General features: G+C 36.2%; 2 protein-coding genes across 6 annotated transcripts; one reads left to right on the top strand and one right to left on the bottom strand.

Moving 5' to 3' along the window:
• Positions 1-6,946: 6,946 nt before the first annotated feature.
• On the bottom strand, positions 6,947-12,234 carry LOC123718901 (voltage-gated potassium channel subunit beta-2-like). 5 transcript variants are annotated; one of them, XM_045675875.1, is made up of 15 exons: positions 12,136-12,234; positions 11,638-11,835; positions 11,406-11,559; positions 10,443-10,519; positions 10,017-10,250; positions 9,798-9,891; positions 9,524-9,651; positions 9,370-9,449; positions 9,155-9,287; positions 8,936-9,072; positions 8,767-8,857; positions 8,575-8,690; positions 8,132-8,259; positions 7,895-8,039; positions 6,947-7,819 (listed from the first exon to the last, which is right to left on the bottom strand). In XM_045675875.1, the coding sequence occupies exons 3-14, from the start codon at positions 11,546-11,548 to the stop codon at positions 7,946-7,948; spliced, it is 1,455 nt and encodes a 484-aa protein (XP_045531831.1). In that variant the 5' UTR covers positions 11,549-11,559; positions 11,638-11,835; positions 12,136-12,234; the 3' UTR covers positions 6,947-7,819; positions 7,895-7,945. The 5 variants fall into 5 exon arrangements, with proteins under 5 accessions (XP_045531831.1, XP_045531829.1, XP_045531830.1 ...); XM_045675873.1 differs by having other exon boundaries at positions 11,659-11,835; XM_045675874.1 differs by having other exon boundaries at positions 11,680-11,835.
• Positions 12,235-12,757: 523 nt separating this feature from the next.
• On the top strand, positions 12,758-18,788 carry LOC123718919 (voltage-gated potassium channel subunit beta-2-like). Its single transcript, XM_045675917.1, has 13 exons — positions 12,758-13,172; positions 14,136-14,212; positions 14,509-14,742; positions 15,522-15,615; positions 15,691-15,818; positions 15,890-15,969; positions 16,062-16,194; positions 16,275-16,411; positions 16,489-16,579; positions 16,650-16,765; positions 16,926-17,053; positions 17,133-17,277; positions 17,359-18,788. Exons 1-12 carry the CDS (start codon positions 13,039-13,041, stop codon positions 17,224-17,226), a joined length of 1,446 nt encoding a protein of 481 aa, XP_045531873.1. The 5' UTR covers positions 12,758-13,038; the 3' UTR covers positions 17,227-17,277; positions 17,359-18,788.
• The last annotated feature ends 1,931 nt before the right edge of the window (positions 18,789-20,719 follow it).

Below are 20,719 nucleotides of genomic sequence, written 5' to 3'. Positions count from 1 at the left end.
TGAGAAATGAGAAATCCCCTATTTCGGGAAAAGATAAAGAAGTAAAACCTTTTTGGTATAAATTATGAAATTTAAGTTAAATACTACTGAATTAAAGCGAGGGTATAATTCAAAAATGAGTCTTAGCGCTGTGACTAACTTCTGTACGTCAAAAATGTATTTTTACAGTTTGGGTCAATCTCATTTCGGAATCTCTCCCTATGAGTCCCGGGTTCACTTTGTTGTTCTGCCTTGTTAAGACTATATGGCGTAAGTACTACTAATATTACATTTTAATTGTTTTTTATTATATTTGGCATCAGCGTATTGCGTTGTTGAAGAACGTAGAGAACGAAGCGAACATAGCGATTGCGACGGGAGAAGCCAAACATTGTACGCTCAATCGCCCGCTGCGTAAATGTTAGGCTTTCCGCCGTGCGTTGTGAGCGGTATGGTTTCGGCTCTCCGTTATTATATACGTACAGACAGGCACTATGCACTGATTGAAGTCTTTAAGACGTCCTTACTTTTAAGTGCTATAGAGACGGATCTATTCTCTCTACTTGTACTTTATCTGTGGCTAAGAATTTTGGGAAATTTATTTAATCTTCAAAAATATTAATTATTTTATGTTTATCTATATAGATTTAACACAATGGTTTTCACTTTTTATATTTTATAGATTTATAAAAATAAAATGAATCCTTTTTCATAAAATTTTCAAATTTCAAAATAAAAACCTTGGTTCAAAGTTTATTGTTGAGTGTGTTCTAAAATGATCATACAAGTATGTGGTGAGAATAATCATGTTCTTGCAGTCAGAATAGGATTTTTCTTACCTTCAACAAGATAATTCATGGTTTTTAACCCAGATAAGCCTACTGTCCTATATTTAGGACAGTAGAAATAAAAAAAATTATCAGAATACCCTCTTTATCTAAGATTATTTAGTCTTATGATTTGCAGTAAGAAACGTGTCAGCTTTATTAGAAAAAATAAAAAGACAGTTATTTTAACAGTTTTTACCTTATATTTTACCTTATAAGTGTGTAATAAAAGTGCGTTGCAGACATGGCAAATGACAGGTATGTATAAAAAGTTATATTTTACTCGTGAGTTGTTTTTTTCTGTGTTAATATCTAGTTGATAACCTTAACTTTTGTACTAAATAAATATTCTAGCAAAATAATATAAATAAATTACGTATAACTTGTTACAAATACTAGCGTACTATATATAGGACAGTAGGATAATATACATGATTTTAGTACAATAATACAACTTTTTCTTTACAGACCGTTAGCTGCGCATGAAATTTTAGATGCTTTAGAAAATGTTTCTGATAATGAAGAAGATTATAAAGAACGACTGATATGTATTCTACCTCCTCCTGTTGATCCTGACTGTCTCACTGACGAAGATTCGGGTGAAGAAGATAATGTAACTTTGAATAATTTGCCACGAAACATTCTGCTTCAACCGGCTGAAGTAATGATTCAAGGGCAGATTATGGTGAGTGATACAGAAGAAGAACCTTCTGATTCTACAGGTCGAACTAAACGTAGGCGTACCTACGCATGGAGAAAACGGGACTTGGCAAAAAATCCCGTGAATTGGCCAGATGTTCAAGGCGCTTGCCAAGATAAGCGCCCAATTGAGTGGTTTGAAAACTTCTTAGATGAAGATGTTATTTCGTTGTTGGTGTCAGAGGGCAATAAATATGCTGTCAAAAAGAATTTGCCTGGAGACATAACCACTGAAGATATGAAATGTTTCATCGGCATATTGTTGGTTAGTGGTTATTCATGGCTCCCCCATAGAAGAATGTATTGGGAAAACTCCCCTGATACAAAGAATGAATTGATCAGCTCGGCTATGACTAGGGATAGATTTGACTTTATTTTTCGCCACCTTCATGTCAATGATAATCTGGATTTGCAAGACAAATACACAAAAGTACGCCCCCTAGTTACACTTCTAAATAAAAGGTTCTTAGAGTTTTCTCCTCTTGAAGAGCATTACAGTGTATATGAGGCCATGATCCCCTACTATGGTAGACATGGCTGCAAACAGCACATAAAAGGTAAACCTATTAGGTACGGGTTCAAAGCTTGGGTTGGTGCTACACGGTTAGGGTATGTTTTATGGATGGAACCATACCAAGGTGCTACAACTATGTGCAATCTAATATATAAAGAATTGGGGCTGGGTGCAAGCGTTTTTCTCACTTTTTGCGATGTGCTGATTTCACGTGGCTTCGACCTTCCTTACCACGTAGTTTTTGATAATTTTTTTACTGGGACGCCCTTGCTGGAAGAGATAACAAAGAAAGGCCTTCGTTGCACTGGGACAGTTCGAGAAAACAGGACATCTAGTTGTCCTCTGATTACATCGAAGTTACTGAAAAAAAGGAACGTGGTGCTGTCGATTACACATGACAACTCGTTCATTATTGCTAAATGGCATGACAATAATATATTCAGTATTGCTTCTAATGCTGTAGGAATAAATCCTAAACAATCTGCCAAACGCTTCTCACAAAGTGAAAAGAGAAACATTGTCATAGAAGAACCACATATGGTGTCCATCTATAACAAATATATGGGAGGAGTGGATCGGTCTGATGAAAATATTTCACATTACCGAATTGGTATACGAAGTAAGAAATGGTACATGCCGTTGCTCACACACATGATTGATCTTGCCGAACATAATGCATGGCAGTTATATAAAATAAATCATGGAAAACTGGATCATCTTGGCTTTCGCAGAAGGGTAGCAATTGCTTTGATTGAATCAAACAGAAAAAATGCCAAAAGAGGGCCTAGCCGACCCTCCCATCGTGAACATGCTGATAGTCGTAAAGACCAAATGAATCATCTGGTTATTCCTCAATCGAAGCAAACACACTGTCGTCAATGTCACAAAAAATGTTTGACACGTTGCAAGAAATGTGATGTTGGAGTGTGTGTCAAGTGTTTTGAAACATATCATTCATAAATAGTGTTAATCTAGTAAATTACATATAACAATGGGTAATATAATCAATAGTTATCTAATAAACTACACTTTTTGATTACATTCTGTTTTGTCATAAATGGTCTTTTAATTCCTCTTATTATCCTACTGTCCTACATATAGGACGGCTGTTTCCCTGAAAGCCTTACACTTAATTTTTTTTTCATATTTTTTTTTATGTTGCATAAGATCTAATAAACTAAATAATGTAACTTTTTTCAAAATTTTCAGAAAATTTTAGTTTCAGGCTTATCTGGGTTAATAGTGACTGTGGAGTTAGAACATATATTCCAAGAAAGTTACAAATTATGTTTTTGACTTTCTACAAAATATATCCTCCCAATCCTTCTTCTGATCGGAGTTAAGGAAAATTGTTAAATGTTTAAGTTTTCTTCCAGTAATCACAAATAAAAATAAAATTGGAACAAGCAATGGGATAAAATAGTTATTTAATCTTTGTATTCAATTATATTACTTAAACTCATTCAATATGTTAAAATATAGAAACAAACAATATTAACTAAAAAGGAAGAGGAGGGCTTTAACTCTAAGTCTTGATCTTAGCCACAGACTTCCTCTTACTGTTCTGAATTAAATAATTTAATTATATTGATACTATTTATACCTATGACATATTAAATTTAAAAAAAGGCAGAATGTTTTTACCAGTTCTCAAATCAGGGGCTTATCATTCTTCACCACTTATAAATTGCAAAGGTCGTTAGTATCATGCATCTTAGTATACCATGTACAAGAAAATTTTAAGGAAGTACAAGTACAGTTTGCAAGAACCGGGACAACCCAACCCATGGACACCACCACAAGCAATGTTACTTTGATATGTTTGTAAAAAAAATCTTTTGTAATTAATTTTGTAAGTAATTTTTGTATTGTATTATTTAATATTTTACAATAAATATACTTGTATGTTGTACTAGGTTTTAATTGCAGAAAATTAAACTATTTAAAATCAAAATTTTCCTTCAAACTTTTCATATTTATATCAAGAATTATTTTACTATCCTTATGTATAGTGAAAATTATGATAACTAATTTTGTAATTTTATTAGATTGAATTGAATCTTGCTGATTCTGCAACAGTAAAATTTGCTCATGTTTCTTTCTTTTATTAGTTCAAAATTAGTTATGTATTCCATTCTGTTGATTATATACTTTGTGTACTTTAGAGCAGCTTGAGGTATCAAGTACTTTTATTGTCAGTTTCATTATATTTTAATTAGAGCCTATTATATGAATATTTTAATAAGACTCCCACTTTATAATATTACAAAACTATATAGAGGCATAGGTACAATGAATCAAAATATTGAATATGTGTTGCCCATGAAGAGCATGGCAAGGTCAGATTAGGATATAATATGTTGAGGGTTTACATACACCTAGCCAAATTGCCACTTATCATTTTTCATCTGCATTTTTAAAGACGTTTCTATTGACACAGTACAGATGTAGGCTTGATGATTTTCCTTTAATTTTATTTCTGTTTGGGACTTCCCATACACTTAAGAGTTATACTTACCAACTTTTAACTGTGTACCAAGTTAAACGAAGAATGGAGTAATGTGATATACAAACAGAGGGATAGACAGATTTAAGGAAACTGTAAAGGTTCCATATTTGCTACTTGTGTACACACCCCTTAAAATGTGACAAATATTTCCAAGTTCTGGAACTTCTGCTAGTGCATTTAAAAAAAAATGTTAATTTGACAGAATTTTGTACATGCAATTTATATAAAATTCAATGAACTTTTAGATATTTTTTTATTTAAGTATACACACGGTGGCCAAAAAGTCGTGGATCAAACGCAACTAGGGGTTAGATGAGATCATCAGCAGCAAACAATTGTTCTACGGAAGGTCCCTAAACTCAAATCCTCCAGAGTTATAATTTATTTTGCATTTTTTAAGAAAGTTGACTGTTATTAAAATTCGAAAAAATCTACATTCTGTATCTTTTTCATAATATCCACTAAATTGGTACTAATGTGTCCTTGAGTTAGACAAGCTATTTATGGTTGTTTATTGGGTGTATTGAAAATAATATTAAGTTTTACGAAAAAAAATTTACTCAAAGCGGAACTTATTTACTTCGCACCCCACTGTGAAAAAAAATACTCTTTACCTATGCCCTTGGTATCGCAAATAACCCAGGCCTTCGCCGTCGCACATATCCTATAGGTGCAAAGAAACGCAGTTCTTGGAGTACACTTGGGGTGCACACTAAACCCCTCAAGACTTTCAGTACGTAGTAGGCCAACTGTAAGTCCCGTCTTGTTTCCTATTTATTATACCCCACCATCTCTAAGGCAAATAATGTTGGGTACATTAAAGGATAGACGCCATACAGTCTGTTACAGAGGTGTCGTGCTAATTTATTCTGTATGCGCTCCAACATAAGGCAGTATTTAGCTTCTTGCGGCCCAAACAGACGAGTTACTCTCCAACATACTTCTAACCAGAGCGTTGTACAAGCTTTAGATGGCTTTAATATTAGTGAACGTTGCTGCCCTTCGAAGCACAAATCCCATCTATGCTTTCTTGCAAATGTCCACTACTTTATCCCGGAAATTCAGTTGGGCTTCCACTCGCACTCTTAAGTCTCTTACTGACGTTCCCGCTCGAGTTTGACCCCTGACACGTTGTACTCATGATGACGAGGCAATTTGGCGCGACTGAATATCACCATGGCACATTTGTTAATATTTAATTGGAGCTTATCTTTATTGCTCCACTCACACACTCTATCCATATCACATACTCTCCTTGCAAGCGTTCATAGGCGTCCACCCCTTGGATTGACATGAGTAATTTTAGATCCTCTGCAAAAAGATGGCATCTAGCATGTCTTCATACTTCTGGTAAATCGTTCACCATTATTTCAAACTGCAATGGCCCTAGATTGCTGCCCTGACTCACGCCTGATTTAGTGCAGTATGGTTGCGACTGACACCCATTGTACTCTACATACTGCTAGCGATCTCGCAGATAATTAACAAAAAAAAATTTGGAGTGAACCCAATACTGGCCAACTTCGATTAAAGTATTTCATTATCCACGACGTCAAACGCCTTCTTGTAATTAAAATATGCAGCATCTACCTGCAATCCGGCGTCCATAATAAGGATTACATAATTAATTGCGTTCAGCCGTACAATCCGTATCTGATAGTACCTCGCCATTTTTTTTAAATAGAATTTTGATGTACTGGATTACTATACCGCGGCCTTATATAATGACAAAAAGACTTAGGATCGTTAACAACATTATTCTGTATCCTCTCTTCATAACATTCAAACGAAAGCTTAATATTCAATTTAATGCGTGCCCTACAAGCAGAACAATCTCGATATTCGTTCGGAGATTTAGTACATTTAATTAAAAACGTAATCCCCGCCTAAGTGCTTCTCATAGCGCCCTCTTGTCGCATTGCTTAGCAACAACGATTGTGTAAAGCAGCATGTAGCTTTGACTACTCCACTCATGTTATTCTCTAGTAACTTTTTTAAGTAATCCTAACCAAATACAAGTAATGTCCTTACTACCATAAAACAGCAGACAAGAATGTTGATATAAAAATATATTGACTATACTGATATCATTTTCTACATAAATTTTATGTAGATTGTACTTTATATTTTGTTGCAAAATATGAACCCTTTTATGGTATGGGGAGTTATTTGAAGTTTTTATAATAATAAATTTACTATAATTAATAAAAAATTAAGTACTCTGTTTTATTGATCGTAATTGTAATTTCTATAAAATTTCAATAAATAATAAAATAACCTAAATACCGTTTGCAACGCAAACTTATCAATTTCGAAGTTAATAAAATTGCAAAACAAAATGTCACAAGGAGGGTTATTCTAAAGCTTAAAGACAGTAAAAATACACGCCATATACAATGAAAAACATTTGAATTGGTTAACACTATATTATATACATACATTCATAAGGCTGATTGAATTATTTAGTTTAGTCAAACAACAAAGCGCATGGTACCTACTAACATTAAATCGGTCCTTTCATGTAAATTGACTATTACATTTCTATTTACAATCACATTGTTATAACAATTGATATGTGACACAGTGCGCAAGATTTATTTGACCTTATAGCTAAAATAAGTACTTTATACTATAATATTTAGTGAAAGTCATGTTCATGTGTGTGACAACTTTCTAAACAATTTCAAAAATAAAAATAGTATATACAGCAATTTATGCGCTACATACTAAACTATATATTTACTATACTAAAATAATATACATTACTTCCATTAGGTAGGTAACGGAGGCACTTATTTTCTAGTAAATAATATTTTTCTCTTTTGTAACGATAAAACATTATAGGTTATAGCCACATGAATATTGACCTCTATATAGTGATACCTTAAACTAATTTGTGGTAAACGATGTCAGTTTTTGTCCTTAAGTGAAATAATTACAAAATGTATATCTAATTTTACAAAAGTTTATGATCATTTTCTTGCCCTGGATTCCGCCATGTTTCATACTTTATACATCAGCAGGTGATCCCAGATTGAACCTAGACATTTTACGGTCTCGGGAGCTCGCCAATTGCCCTGACGTGGAGCGCTGCAGCGAGGCAGAACGTGACTGGGAGGATTCCGACTTAGACTTCTTACCCTTGCTGCCTCCTGATGCTGGTTGTTTGCCCTTCAAAGAAGATACAGATACTACTGTATCGGATGTCACGCCGTCATGTTCTACGCGCCGTATCACCGCGCCCGCATTGTTCAAAAAGAACTTAGGTTTCGAGTCTTTTAGCAGCGAGTCCTGTAATACAACGGACAACACTGTGTTATTCAATATATTTTTTATTACTGTTATAATATTGAGTTCGAAGCTGACCTTAGATTTACTAGACTTGGAAGCCGTGTCAGAGCTTCCTTTCCACCAATGTCATTGAACCGCACAACCCCTGACTTCTTCCTCCTTCTCGGGGGTCACAACGTTGGCTTCTACATCATCTTCTTTCGGCGTCTCTGTGCCATCACTGAAGGTACAAATGTTTCGTTAAGCTACTGCTAAGGTACTCCTTATGCAAAGATTCATAATGAAACTTCAGTCTTAAATAAACTAACTTACGTCGCGTCTGGTTTGGCGTTCTGTTGGTTTCTCATCGTCAGAGTTGATATCATCGGGGGTCGCTGAGGTTTGTTTGCCAGAATTTTTTCGATGTCCATAATCACCGCCGGAGACAATTGAGGCACGATCTGTGAAATAAAATTAAATGACTCATATGATACAATAATACATGAACTGTTCAGTTGACTTTAAAAAAAAATTGCAAGTACATAATTATAAACTCAAATTAAAAAATTACAGTTATTAATTTACAGTTATAGTAAAATATATAAAAATGAAAACGAGTCTTGGTTTTTGTCCGTCGTTGTTATGTTGTTTAATGTATCTGTGTAATATAAAACATATATATTTAATTGAAACCACATATTACTCGTTTTCTTTTTTAGGATTATGATAGATATGATATTCTCTATAATATAAAAATCGCCTCCTGAATAAGATACCTGCAGTGCGTGTATATTTTCTTTGAATTGTTCGACACTTGTAGCGCCTAGAAGTAAGCAGTTTACATTTTCATTTTTAAGACACCACGCCACCGACAACTGCCTTATCGAGCAATCTGAAAACACAATGAGACAGGCGTTAATATGAATAACTCGATTTTATAATTATAGCGAATCATGAATTATACTCGCTCAAGGCATTTGCTAGGTCGGAGAGAGCTCTCAGTTTGTCCTTGAAACTTCGTGATTCTTCGGCTACTGTAGATTCATTGTTTTCGAGTTCCTATAAAAACAATTTATTAAAGCTCTTTTTAATTTAACTTATATTATGTTAAGAAAGTTTAATGTCTGCTTTAGTTACATTGTTAGCAACGACTTCCTCCTCCCACCAGCTAAATGTGCTGTACTTGCGGTTGAACCGAGATTTGGCAAATAACTCTGCCACCTCCTCATGGTGCAAACCCTTATCAGTAGTAAGTGCAGACCACACCATAGTTCCTGTATATAATAAAGACAATGATTACCATCGATCATGGAGAGGTACATATAACATTAAGAATATTAAAATTAATATACTGACCCACTCCAATTTTATGATACACTTCTGGCATGTACAGTTCGGTCTTTTCACGACAGAACATATGGTACTCAGTCTGCTCGACGACCGGCGTACAGCAATTGAATGATCGACACTTAGAGTACGCGTCCATTATCTATGAAATACATTTTATTGTATTATTAAAATACATTTAACTACATGATACATTTTAATATAAGGCAAAAAGTACATTTTACCTCGGATGGAGTCCAGCGCGCTGTACCCCAATACATCGCGTAACCTTGGTTTACGAGGTAGTTCATTGTTCGGACCAATTCTGCAGTAAGCAATTTATAATATTGACACAATACTTGAGTATCGTTTTTTATTATATACAATGCAGGGTCTTACCTTCCATCGGACACACGGGATCCACTTTATGTACAAGAACTAAGTCTATGTACTCTAGCTGGAGCCTCCCCAGTGACTCCTTCACGCTTTCTATTATATGTTTTCGAGATTGACCTCTTTCTTCACACCTAAAAATAAGAAATAAGTTTTACTTTTATATACGTATCCTTGTGAACACAGCCGTTAAATTATAGAAAAATGAAATACCAGGGTTAATGGTTATAATATTTTTTCAAAATGTCTAATAAACAAGCACAAAATAGAGAAGGCTCACTTAGTACTCCAATAGATTTTGGTTGTAATAATAATACTGGATCGTTTCACGTTTCTTTTCTTCAGTATTCTGCCCAATTCTGCTTCACCCTGTGCTAAAACCGTTAAAACTTATTAGTTTAGTCAAAAAAGTGTCAAGCCTAAAAAACCAGCATTATGTTTTATCAGACATTATTAATATACTTGTGGAATGTAGTTAGTTATTATTAAAAAGGCTTACCGTTATGAGCTTTAGATAAATCAAATAAATTGATTCCACTCTCGAGAGCTGTCATGACGAGGTCTTCAGCGACATCTTCGTTCAGCATAGTCCACAGGCTGAGGCCTATGTTGGGCACTCGCAATCCTGACTTGCCCATGTTTTTGTAACGAAGTCCCGGAGTCACTGATGATGGCATACTTGCGTGGTTCCCCATATACACTGACGACTGACGTGCCATATTTTCCCAACTGGCTACAAAAATATTGGGAAATCAATTTATTATAAACACTATACATTTACATATATCAATAATTTTCGCGGCTGTATGAGTTGTAGTATATCTCAAAGCCAAGTGAACTGAGTCTGTTATAAATAAATGATAACTGCAAATAATTTAGTGAAAAGTATAAAATTGGTTGGGAGAGGTTGGAACTTAATATGTACCTGGTTGAAATAAGTGCAGAGCAGAGTTTGTGCTGAAATCGTCCATACAGTCCAGTGACGCGATGGGTGCTCGGCATCTGCGTATCACGTTCCAAAGTCAAATGTCTGAATTGTATATTTCATGAATATGTTTTTATCTAATTGTCTATTCATTTTATCTTAACGGTAACGGTGAATAATAATAATCATTAAATTATTATAAAATAAAGAGCTTATTCAACATTTGTGCTTAAACACTACACTATTTCAATAACTGCTTACTATTTTCAAAATTGAAAGCTCAATAATAAATTCTATATGATAAAAAAATAGCTTTAGTGTAGCTAGTTTTTTTATACTTACACGATATCGCTATAAGACAAAAACATATACAAATTAAATTAAATGCAATATTTGCAAATTTGTCTGCAAAACAGCTATTTCTACTATCTATTACTATCTAACTATTACGCTACATACAATTTATCTAATTAAATTGTATAACTCCATAAAGCATAGTAAGTGAAAAAGGAAAGGCGGGAGTCAGGAAGAAAGGTAAGTTTTTAATAATATTAATGACAACTTACCTCGTCGACGGCACTGATATGAAAGCTAAGCTAGCTACAACCTGATGGCTTGATGGGAAATAGAAAAATGTCAAATGCCAAAAATCCGATACCTTTGAAAAACGAGAGGGTTCAAATCGGGCCCGTGGCCTTTGTTTTTTCTACGGATTCACGACAATTTGATAATTCGTCTTAAAGCAAGCGATCAGAGCATAGCATATCGTAGCACTCTCGATGGATTTCACTCCAGAGATGCGCCGCGGGGATCATGCGACGTCGACTGTGACAGCGAGTGAAGTGGCGCTGAACTTTACTGTGTCGTGCATTGCTGAGCATGGTTGACGCCCTGTCCTTCGATCGTCCGAAGAACAGTTTTGATCGAGAGACACGACGCTAGGCGCAGAGGCTAGGGCGTTACCGGTATATGGTGAGCATAGGGTTGGAGTCTATGCTGACGCTGTCGGGTAGACCGAGTGGTGTGTGCGGTGTGCGTCGGCTGACCGTGGATTCGCTGCGTGACATGGTGTTTCCTTTGTTCTGCCGCTGCTCCGCTCTCTTCATACCTAACTCGTCTGAAACATACACTCTCACGATTGAAGGATAGGATGTAGCGGGTTAAGTCACACGTAGAAAAGCAAGCAAAGCCTAACTATCTAATATCTAGGACTAACGCAGGTCACACGATGGTCTACCACAGGCTGACTGCTGCTCTCGAATCCGCTCTTGCTTAAACCCTCAACGAATTCGTGCACTGCGGTTTGCCGTCTGCGGAGAAAGAGCGACGACTGCCCCAGCTATGCGTACGCAGTTCCAGCGAGTTCTGCACATGCGCTCTGCTTGTGGTTCACCTTATATAAATAAAAAATCTTGTTTCTATTTATATCAAATAACGCAATCAATTTAAATAATCAATATTGTAATTACAACAACTAAATACTATTTTGCGATAAATAACGCATTATGTTTTGCTTATTAACAACAAACAGATGGTACTACTTATAAATTAACCAATAAAGCCATTGTTCTCAAACGATTATAAACAAATCCGAATGTTAGTTATATATTGATATAAAAAAGTAAATGTAAGTGTCGTTATGTAGCCGTATTGTTTTTGTTTAGGTTGTAGTTGACAAATTAAAAATATTTACCATAATAATAACTCCTGAAATATCGAAGCAGTTTTCTAAACACGTTTATTCGCAGTGGATACTGAAAATCACGTATGGGTTATTTTTACGGAACGAGAAACTTTGCGTATTGGCTCAGTTCCAAATTATTACTAAATCTCAGGATGAAGAACACGCTACACCGCAGCCTATTATGTATTACGGATAAATAGAACTCGCATGTAATCAGTTTCTTTAATTCTTGTTGTACTTTAATACATAGTTTGTAATTATAATATCGTAATTGTAATCGATTTTAGTAAATTCTGTTTTTACCATCGAACGTTTCCATAGGACCGATACTAATGATTATAACTGTCTAAAAAAACTGCCGAATCAAATATTTATTGCTATTGTTGAAATCGATAGAAGTTACCTGATGTTTACCAAATACAACAAGGTGTACCTATTACTTACAAATATATTTTTTATAACTAAAACCTATAACCATAGTGTATATCAATTTAATTGTAGTGTAATAGTTCATTAAATATTTTTGGAGAGACTTTGGAAATGCTATTAGGAATTCAAGAAATTTTACAATAGTTTTTACAAATTGTAGTTACCTATGTGAGGAGATCATAACTTGTAAGTATAGGTCAAAGCAAGTAGACATGCGCAGTAGACACTAGAACTGCGCGCGCATAGCTGCGGCAATCCCCACCCTTTCCCCCGCAGACGGTAGACCGCAGTGCGTGAGTTTGCCACGCGTCCTGGTGAGAGCCGAAGTTGTAGCAGCAGTCAACCTGCGCTCAGATTATCGTGTGGCTCGCATTAGTCCTAGATGTTAGGGCACGCATGCTTCTGTTCCGTGTTATTTAACCCGCTACGTCCCTTCCTTCAGTCGTGGGAGTGTCTGTTTCAGATGAGTTAGGTATCAGAAGCATGGATCAGCGGGAGGGCAAGGAGAGCGCCATGTCGCGCAGCGAGTCCACGGTCAGCCGCCACACACCGCACACACCCTTCGGTCCGCCGGACAGCGTCAGCGTAGACTCCAACCCAATGCCCACCATATACCGGTAACACGCCACCAATTCCGCGCCTCAAGCGCTAGCGTCGTGTCCCTCGATTGAAACCGTCACTCGTACGAGGCGATCGAAGGACAGGACGTTATCCATGCTCGGCAATGCACGACCCAGTATAGTCCCAGCGCCACTTCACTTGCTGTCACAGGACGTCGCATGACCGTCACGCCGCATTACTGGAGAACAAGGTCACTGAAAAATCGATACACAACGTTCTGATCGCTCACAACTTGCGAATTATTATTAGCATTAGCATATTCTTTTCTTGCATATTTATGAAAGTCTGGTAAAACGAAGAAACATCAATCCAACTTGGCTATATACAACACGATCGTTCCGTTATACTTTTAATGTATATTTTGTGTCATTAGTATATTTATTAAATAATTATTAATACCTATACATATCCTTATTATTATGAGCAAAAAGTAATAAAATTGCTAGCTATCAGAATGTAGTAAGCTTCGCTTTTCCTGTCAACGCCGGCGTACCTAAAGGTAGGTTTATCATTAAAGTTACCACGAAACAATCCTTCCTTTCCTGCCTTTTATAGATCTAGCTATAAGTAGAATATATTTATACATTAACTAGTCAACGAACTACAGCTCGTGAATAAACACTCCGTAGTTATTAATTACTCAGCACGCCGATCAATTTATATATGTAGTTTAATTTGGTATAATTTTTTATAGATCTTCTGCAACCGACCGGCTTTAAAGGATTTCCTTATAAATCTATTTTATATAAAGAATCTACAAAGATACTTGAGTAGAGACCAGACATAATCGTAGGATTTTGAGCTATTTATTAGTGTACATATTTTTGTAATGCAAAATATGGCAGTAAATAGTGAAGAAAGGGCAAATAACTTTTATCGTTGGGTCATTGAAAGATGTTACGTAAATTATATAACAGATTATTGTATATACAAATAAACGTCTAAAATATGGTCCTCAGATGCCGAGCACCCATTGCGTCACTGGACTGTATGGACGACTTCAGCACTCACTCTGCTCTGCACTTATTTCAGCCAGGTATTAAAATTATTCTTCTATGGGTTATGGCACCTATTTTGTTTTTACTGTTACACTTGATTGCGAACAACAGACGTCTTCCAAACTGAAGACAAAAGTTATATCTAATGTGAAAAAGTCCGCAGGTATAAATGATGTAAAACTTCCGGCCTACTAGTACGACGTAACTTCTAGTACGACAATGAATAACTTAAGCAATTACGATTTGTTTTTTTAATGCTTCGGCAGAAGAATTGCACCTGTTAAAAATCAATATTAACCCAGTTAAAACATAAAATACATTTTAAATCTAACAGCTAGCTGGAACAATATGTCTCGTCAAGCATCAGTGTACATGGGGAACCATGCAAGTATGCCATCATCCGTGACTCCAGGACTTCGTTACAAAAACTTGGGCAAATCAGGGCTGCGGGTACCCAACATAGGCCTTGGCCTGTGGACTATGCTCAACGAAGACGTTGCCGAAGACCTCGTCATGACAGCTCTTGAGAGTGGCATTAATTTGTTTGATTTATCGAAAGCTCATTACGGTAAGTCTCATTTTAAAATATAATTGACTGTACAGTAAGTTAACTGTGAGATGTATGTTTAATCTTTACATGTATTGAATGTCAGGAGTATCTGTATAGTATATGTAATGTATGTATGAGCAAACTGCACTAGATAGCTAAATATATGCAAGTGTGAGATGTAAGAACGTAACAACCCTACGGATCCCTAATCCCTACAGATGTACCCTAACACGTTAATAGTGAATATATAAAAAAGTACGGGATGTTTGCCCCAAGGTTTGTTACCTAAGGTAACAGACGGAGCCGTACGGTTGGGATCAAAGGTTCGAGGTGTTGGGATTAACTCAAAGCTATCGGGCAGGCTCACTGCGATAATTAAGGGCTTGAAGTCTAGTTAGTCTTCGCCACTTTGAGAGGAAGCGAGAAATGAATAAGAGAGCAATATTTAAATCTTATTTATTGTTCAAAGACAATATCTTAACTACTACTTACACCTATTCACACATACTTGATATTATTTTAGTGAGCTGGTGGTGTATTGCGCGCGCATCTTCATCTATTAACATTTAGAACAACTATGTGAGCCTTGTCAGAAGTTGATCAATATTCAAATAATATATTTTTATAATTACTCTTCAGCTCTCTTCAGTTATTAAGATTTGGAACACACGTGGGCCGTCTCAGCAGAATTGACCTTTCAATTAATTAACAAACATAACTTAGAAATTTTGAACCTTTCTTATTTATACATTTTGTTATTGTAACACTATGATAATATATAACAATTTTATTTTCAGCTCAAGGTGAAGTTGATTTAGGAAGAATTCTGAAAAAGAGGAACGTGAAACGATCCAGCATCATTATTACAATAAAAGTTTATTGGAGTACGAAGTGAGTTATTGTTTTTTTCTACACAATAAAAAAAGGAAACACAGCGGAACAGGTGTAGGTATATATTTATTTCAGGTCTGACGAAAGAGGTCAGTCTCGAAAGCACATTATAGAGAGTGTCAAGTCCTCACTTGCGAAACTACAACTGGAGTACATAGACGTCATTCTACTTCATAAAGTGGACCGCGTTTGTCCAATGGAAGGTATGACAGCGATATTCGTAAAAATAAGAACTAACCATATTAACCGTAATGACTGAACTTTTTCCCTACAGAATTGGTGCGAACTATGAACTACCTCGTGAATCAAGGTTATGCGATGTACTGGGGGACAGCGCGCTGGACGCCATCCGAGGTATGTTTCGTTAATTGGTTGTCCTAAACAAATGTAGTAAGTGAGATTTGTCAAAAGAAAAGTAGAAGATCGGTCGATGTTTTCTTTCTCAGATAATGGACGCATACTCTAAGTGCCGTGCTTTCAATTGTTGCACGCCAGTTGTGGAACAAACTGAGTACCATATGTTCTGCCGCGACAAGGCCGAACTATACATGCCCGAGCTGTATCATAAAATTGGAGTGGGTGAGTTTAACGATGACCTTTTATGGGGTGGTATCAATTATGATTCCAGATGTATATCAGATATGACCTTGACAATATAGGCACTATGGTGTGGTCTGCACTCACTACCGACAAGGGTATGAGTCACGAGGAGTTGACAGGACTATTTGCCAAGTCTCGGTTTAATCGCAAATACAGCACCTTCAGCTGGTGGGAAGAAGAATTGGCTGGCACTGATGTAAGTAAAGCGCACAATAGTGATCTTAATAATGATATTATTTTACTGTTAAGCGTTTCAATAAAGCATTTTTTAAGGAACCTGAAAACAAGGAATCTTCAACAGTTGAAGAATTACGGAGTTACAAGGACAAGCTGCAAGCTTTATCAGACCTAGCAAACGCCTTAAGTGAGTTTATGTTTTTTTTCCGTTTTGACAGTTGCATTTCCTAAAACTTGTTGTTCTATTATGTTTTCAGACTGTTCTATACGACAATTATCTTTGGCTTGGTCTCTAAAAAATGAAAACGTAAACTGTTTACTTCTCGGAGCCACCAGTGTTGAGCAATTCAAAGAGAATATACATGCTCTGCAGGTACTTTGCTCATTATTATATTTTAAACTTTTTAACTGTGTGTCACAAAATGACACTTCGGAAGACTCTACGTAATATTAAATTAACTAAATAAATAAAAGATTAGATATAAGCATTACATATTCATTTCTAAATTATAATACATATGTTACAAAACCAGATCGTACCCCAATTGTCTCCTGCCGTGATAGTGGATATCGAGAGAATTCTTGCGAACAAACCTCAGCGCCCTCCGATCATTTCCACATTGGCCATGAGGAACCAACAGAATGCTAAATCAGATGCTGTGTAAGTTGGTTTATTTAACATTTGAGTTATTTTATATATATTTATATCTTATTGCTAAAAGTAACTTATGCATATGCAGTGACGGTGTGGAGACACCAAAAGAAGAGGACGTAGAAGCCAACGTGGTGAGCCCTGAGAAGGAGGCGGACGTAAAGGGTTGTGCGGTTCAATGATCCTGGTGGAAAGGAAGCTCCGACATTGCTTCCAAGTCTAGTAAATCTAAGGTTAGACTGAATTTGATAACTTCTCAGAACGCTAATTCCTTATACAACTTAATAATACCCGGCTAAACCTTAATATTACAGGACTCGCTGCTGAAGGACACAAAGCCAAAATTCTTTTTAAATAACGCCGGTGAGGTTATCCGCCGCGTAGAACAGGATGGCGTGACCTTGGATACAGTAGTGTCTGTATCTTCCCTGAAGGGCAAGCAACCGGCTTCGGGAGGCAGCAAAGTAAAGAAGTCTAAGTCGGATTCCTCCCGATCTCGCTCAGCTTCGCTGCAGCGCTCCTCGTCAGGGCAACTGGTCGGCTCTCGAGATCGCAAGACGTCAAGATTTAATCTGGGATCACCTGCTGACGTGTGAATGGAAAATATCAATTTGGAACTGGGGTTGAATTTTTATTATTATTAGGGGTAACGTTTTGTTGCTTGGTATTCACGAAGGTGCCATAATATGAAAAAGTAAGTTAAGAATAAAAATGCAGAGTTATATATTACTTTAGTAATATTAAGGTAATTAAGCAAATGAAAAAGTATTTTTAAGTTGGCGCTTATAAGTCTTCCTAAAAATAACCCGTTTTTCTCTCTTATCTTAAGGAAAAGGCAATATTGATAAAGAATTTAATTCAGGAATGAAGATTAAGAGCTATAGAGATATTTCAGTTAAGAAATAGTTTCACACCTATCTTTACCTATAACTTTGTAAGATTTCTCATCATGTCTTCTCTGATTGACTGCACTCCTTACATTACCTAAACTGTCTACAACACAAAAGTGCTGAAAACGAGTGCCTTGTACAGATGGAGTGGGAATAATCTTATAAGTAGTTTATAAAATTTCGTTCAATTAATATTTTTATATTTTGATGTAAAAGCTGAATTATGGCTTCGAATAAAGATTGTTATTAAATATTTTTGTCACGTAACATAGTTTAAGTTTTTAATATAGCTTTTTAATACTACAACCTATTATACGAGAAACACAAAGAACCTGAATAATACTATATATTATTTGTATATAGATATGTTCATATCCAACATATGTTTATTCTTATACATAGGTAACACTGAAAATGAAAAACGGTTAAATGTAGAAAGTTGCCCATGCTTTTGAAGCACTGAGAAAAGCAGTGGGCCCATTCTTCCTTAGGGGTCTCTTCTATGGCCGAGCCCGAGATATACGAGCCACGAAGATGCGGTGAAAGCGTACGAAAAATCCCCACATCTTCAAGGCTTGTAAAGCAATCGCTTCGAGGTAATCACCTCGAATTTTATCTTTAGTCCTTGGTAATAAATGAAAGTCGCAGGGTGACAGGTCAGGACTGTATGGCGGATGATTCATTGTCTCGACACCTGCCATGGTCAAATATTCAACTGTCCGTTTTGTAGAGTGCGCTGAAGCATTGTCGTGGTGAAGGAGGATCCTGCTTCGAGGGCGCTGCCGTCGAATTTTTTCCAAGACAACAGGCAAACTGTGATTGACATACCAGGCTGCAGTAACTGTCCTTCCATCTTCTAGTACAACTGTCGTGAAATGACCTTTCCGACCAAAGAATGAGGCAATCATCTTTTTTCCTTGACTTCTTCATTTCTTTACCTTAGTTGGCCGATCCTCGAAAGGAAACATCTACTGAGCTGATTGTCTTTTGGTTTCGGGATCGTAGCAATATATCTAGCTTTCATCAGCTGTGACGATGTCAAATACGGTATTTGAGTCACCGGCGTTGAAGTTATCTAACATTTGGCGACACCAGTCCATGCGAAGGTGTTTCTGGTCGTCGGTTAAAGTATGGGGAATCCATACGGTACGAAGCCCGTATCTGCTGATAGGTCACTCTCTTATCTTTCTCTATCATGCTTCTTACAGCGTGATGTTATATTCAGTAGTCGCTGGTAAAGGACGTCCCTCACGCGGATCATCATTGAGATTGCTACTTCAACGCTTAAACTCGTTAAACCAATTGTAAATAGTGGCACGAGGTGAGGCTTCATTAAGAAATGCAGCCTATCCTAGCTTTGTTTTTGAGTAAGCCCACAACGAAAGTCATAACAAATTATTGACCGAAAATTTCCTCGCGTTAGGTTCATTTTCACGTGTAACTAGAGTTTTAGATTTGCCGCCAATTCACAAAAATAAATGAATACAATATACCTACATTAGGTTACCAAAGAGTTCTAAAATTGAAATCCAAAAAGTTTTCATTAACAATGTTTCTAATTGGCCAGTTCTTAACATTTTCAGTGTTACCCACGTAAAGTTTAAATGATTTCTAAATAATGCGAGCTAACGGGCGATCGTTTTATCTTCTCGTGAAATAGACTGTAATATATCTAAATTATTTCGTGCTGTATTGCATTTCCTGTCTAGTCATCAATACATACACAATAGAAGATATAAAACGTAGAATAACAGAAAGATATATATATATATATATATATATGTGTTTTTTGATATCGGCTACATATAATGATATATTAGAAATTATTATACATTTACTATATATAAAAATTGTTAATAATTCACATATTATTTTGCTATTAGCTTAGCAAAAGCAGCGCCAGTATACAATGTTTGTCACAATGACCCTAGGCCCCAATTGTAAACTTTACACTGGTTCGGAAATTTAATAAAGCATACAATTTTACATTGCATTTTATGTTATAAACATATATACAATGAATTTTGCATGTAAAAAGTTGATGACTGGCGTCACAAAGGTATCCTAAAGTGGAAAAATAAACATTTTGAACCACACACGAAGCGACTTGAACGTACAGAAAAATCGCTTCCTGAGAACTGTTACAAAGCAAAGCACTCTTTTGGGTCTAGCGTGTTACGACAGCTTGTAACAACTCAATTAGTTCATTACTGCAATGGACTTGAATCTCGACAATATATACTCTCTTACAATGTCAGTGTGTTGCTAGCACAGTAAATCTGCCATATGTAAAGGATATGCAGGACCATCAATCTGTATTACTTGTACTTAATGGGCCCCACAAGGGAGGTAGGGAGGGGCGTGTCGTGGAAAACGCTACTCAAAATATTTGAAAAAAAAAAGTTTTTACATCTAAAAATTTAACTACTGAATCTGCCCAAGTCTTGGATCAGATTCCACCTGCACACTAATTGTCTACCAATTACCGTTTCCGTTTGTATGGAAAATGGGAACCAGAGGTCGGAACATTTTTTTAAGTATACAGATTTAATGTACAGATCGATTAATGTATTAATTTATGTTTAGGATAAAATTCTAAAAAACTGTTAGGCGACTCTACCACTTTCTATCACCGCTATAAGTAGCTGATCAAACTTTGTCCGAGCACTCCCTTTATCTGCCATGTTTTGGTCGGGCCATCGACTTTTTTGTGATATGAAAGCTGGAGAGGGACGGTTGGGAGACCGGGAGACCAGTTTCCGGTACGTCAGTGTTGTCCAACCGA

The sequence above is a fragment of the Pieris brassicae genome, chromosome Z, assembly GCF_905147105.1.
Source record: "Pieris brassicae chromosome Z, ilPieBrab1.1, whole genome shotgun sequence".
Taxonomy (NCBI): Eukaryota; Metazoa; Arthropoda; class Insecta; order Lepidoptera; family Pieridae; genus Pieris; species Pieris brassicae.
The sequence above is the reverse complement of the archived record's forward strand: the minus strand, read 5'-3'. Positions and strand labels throughout refer to the sequence as shown.

What these genes read in the sequence shown, in the direction of transcription:
- LOC123718919 (XM_045675917.1), top strand. Translation starts at nt 13,039, where the DNA reads ATGGATCAGCGGGAGGGCAAGGAGAGCGCCATGTCGCGCAGCGAGTCC. An exon ending in AAGAATTGGCTGGCACTGAT is followed by an intron (nt 16,412 to 16,488) that starts GTAAGTAAAGCG and finishes GCATTTTTTAAG; the next exon opens with GAACCTGAAAACAAGGAATC. An exon ending in AGACCTAGCAAACGCCTTAA is followed by an intron (nt 16,580 to 16,649) that starts GTGAGTTTATGT and finishes TTATGTTTTCAG; the next exon opens with ACTGTTCTATACGACAATTA.
- LOC123718901 (XM_045675872.1), bottom strand. Translation starts at nt 11,548, where the DNA reads ATGAAGAGAGCGGAGCAGCGGCAGAACAAAGGAAACACCATGTCACGC. An exon ending in AAAATCTATTGGAGTACTAA is followed by an intron (nt 9,652 to 9,797) that starts GTGAGCCTTCTC and finishes TCTTATTTTTAG; the next exon opens with GTGTGAAGAAAGAGGTCAAT. An exon ending in AAAATATACACGCACTGCAG is followed by an intron (nt 8,260 to 8,574) that starts GTATCTTATTCA and finishes TTTATTTCACAG; the next exon opens with ATCGTGCCTCAATTGTCTCC.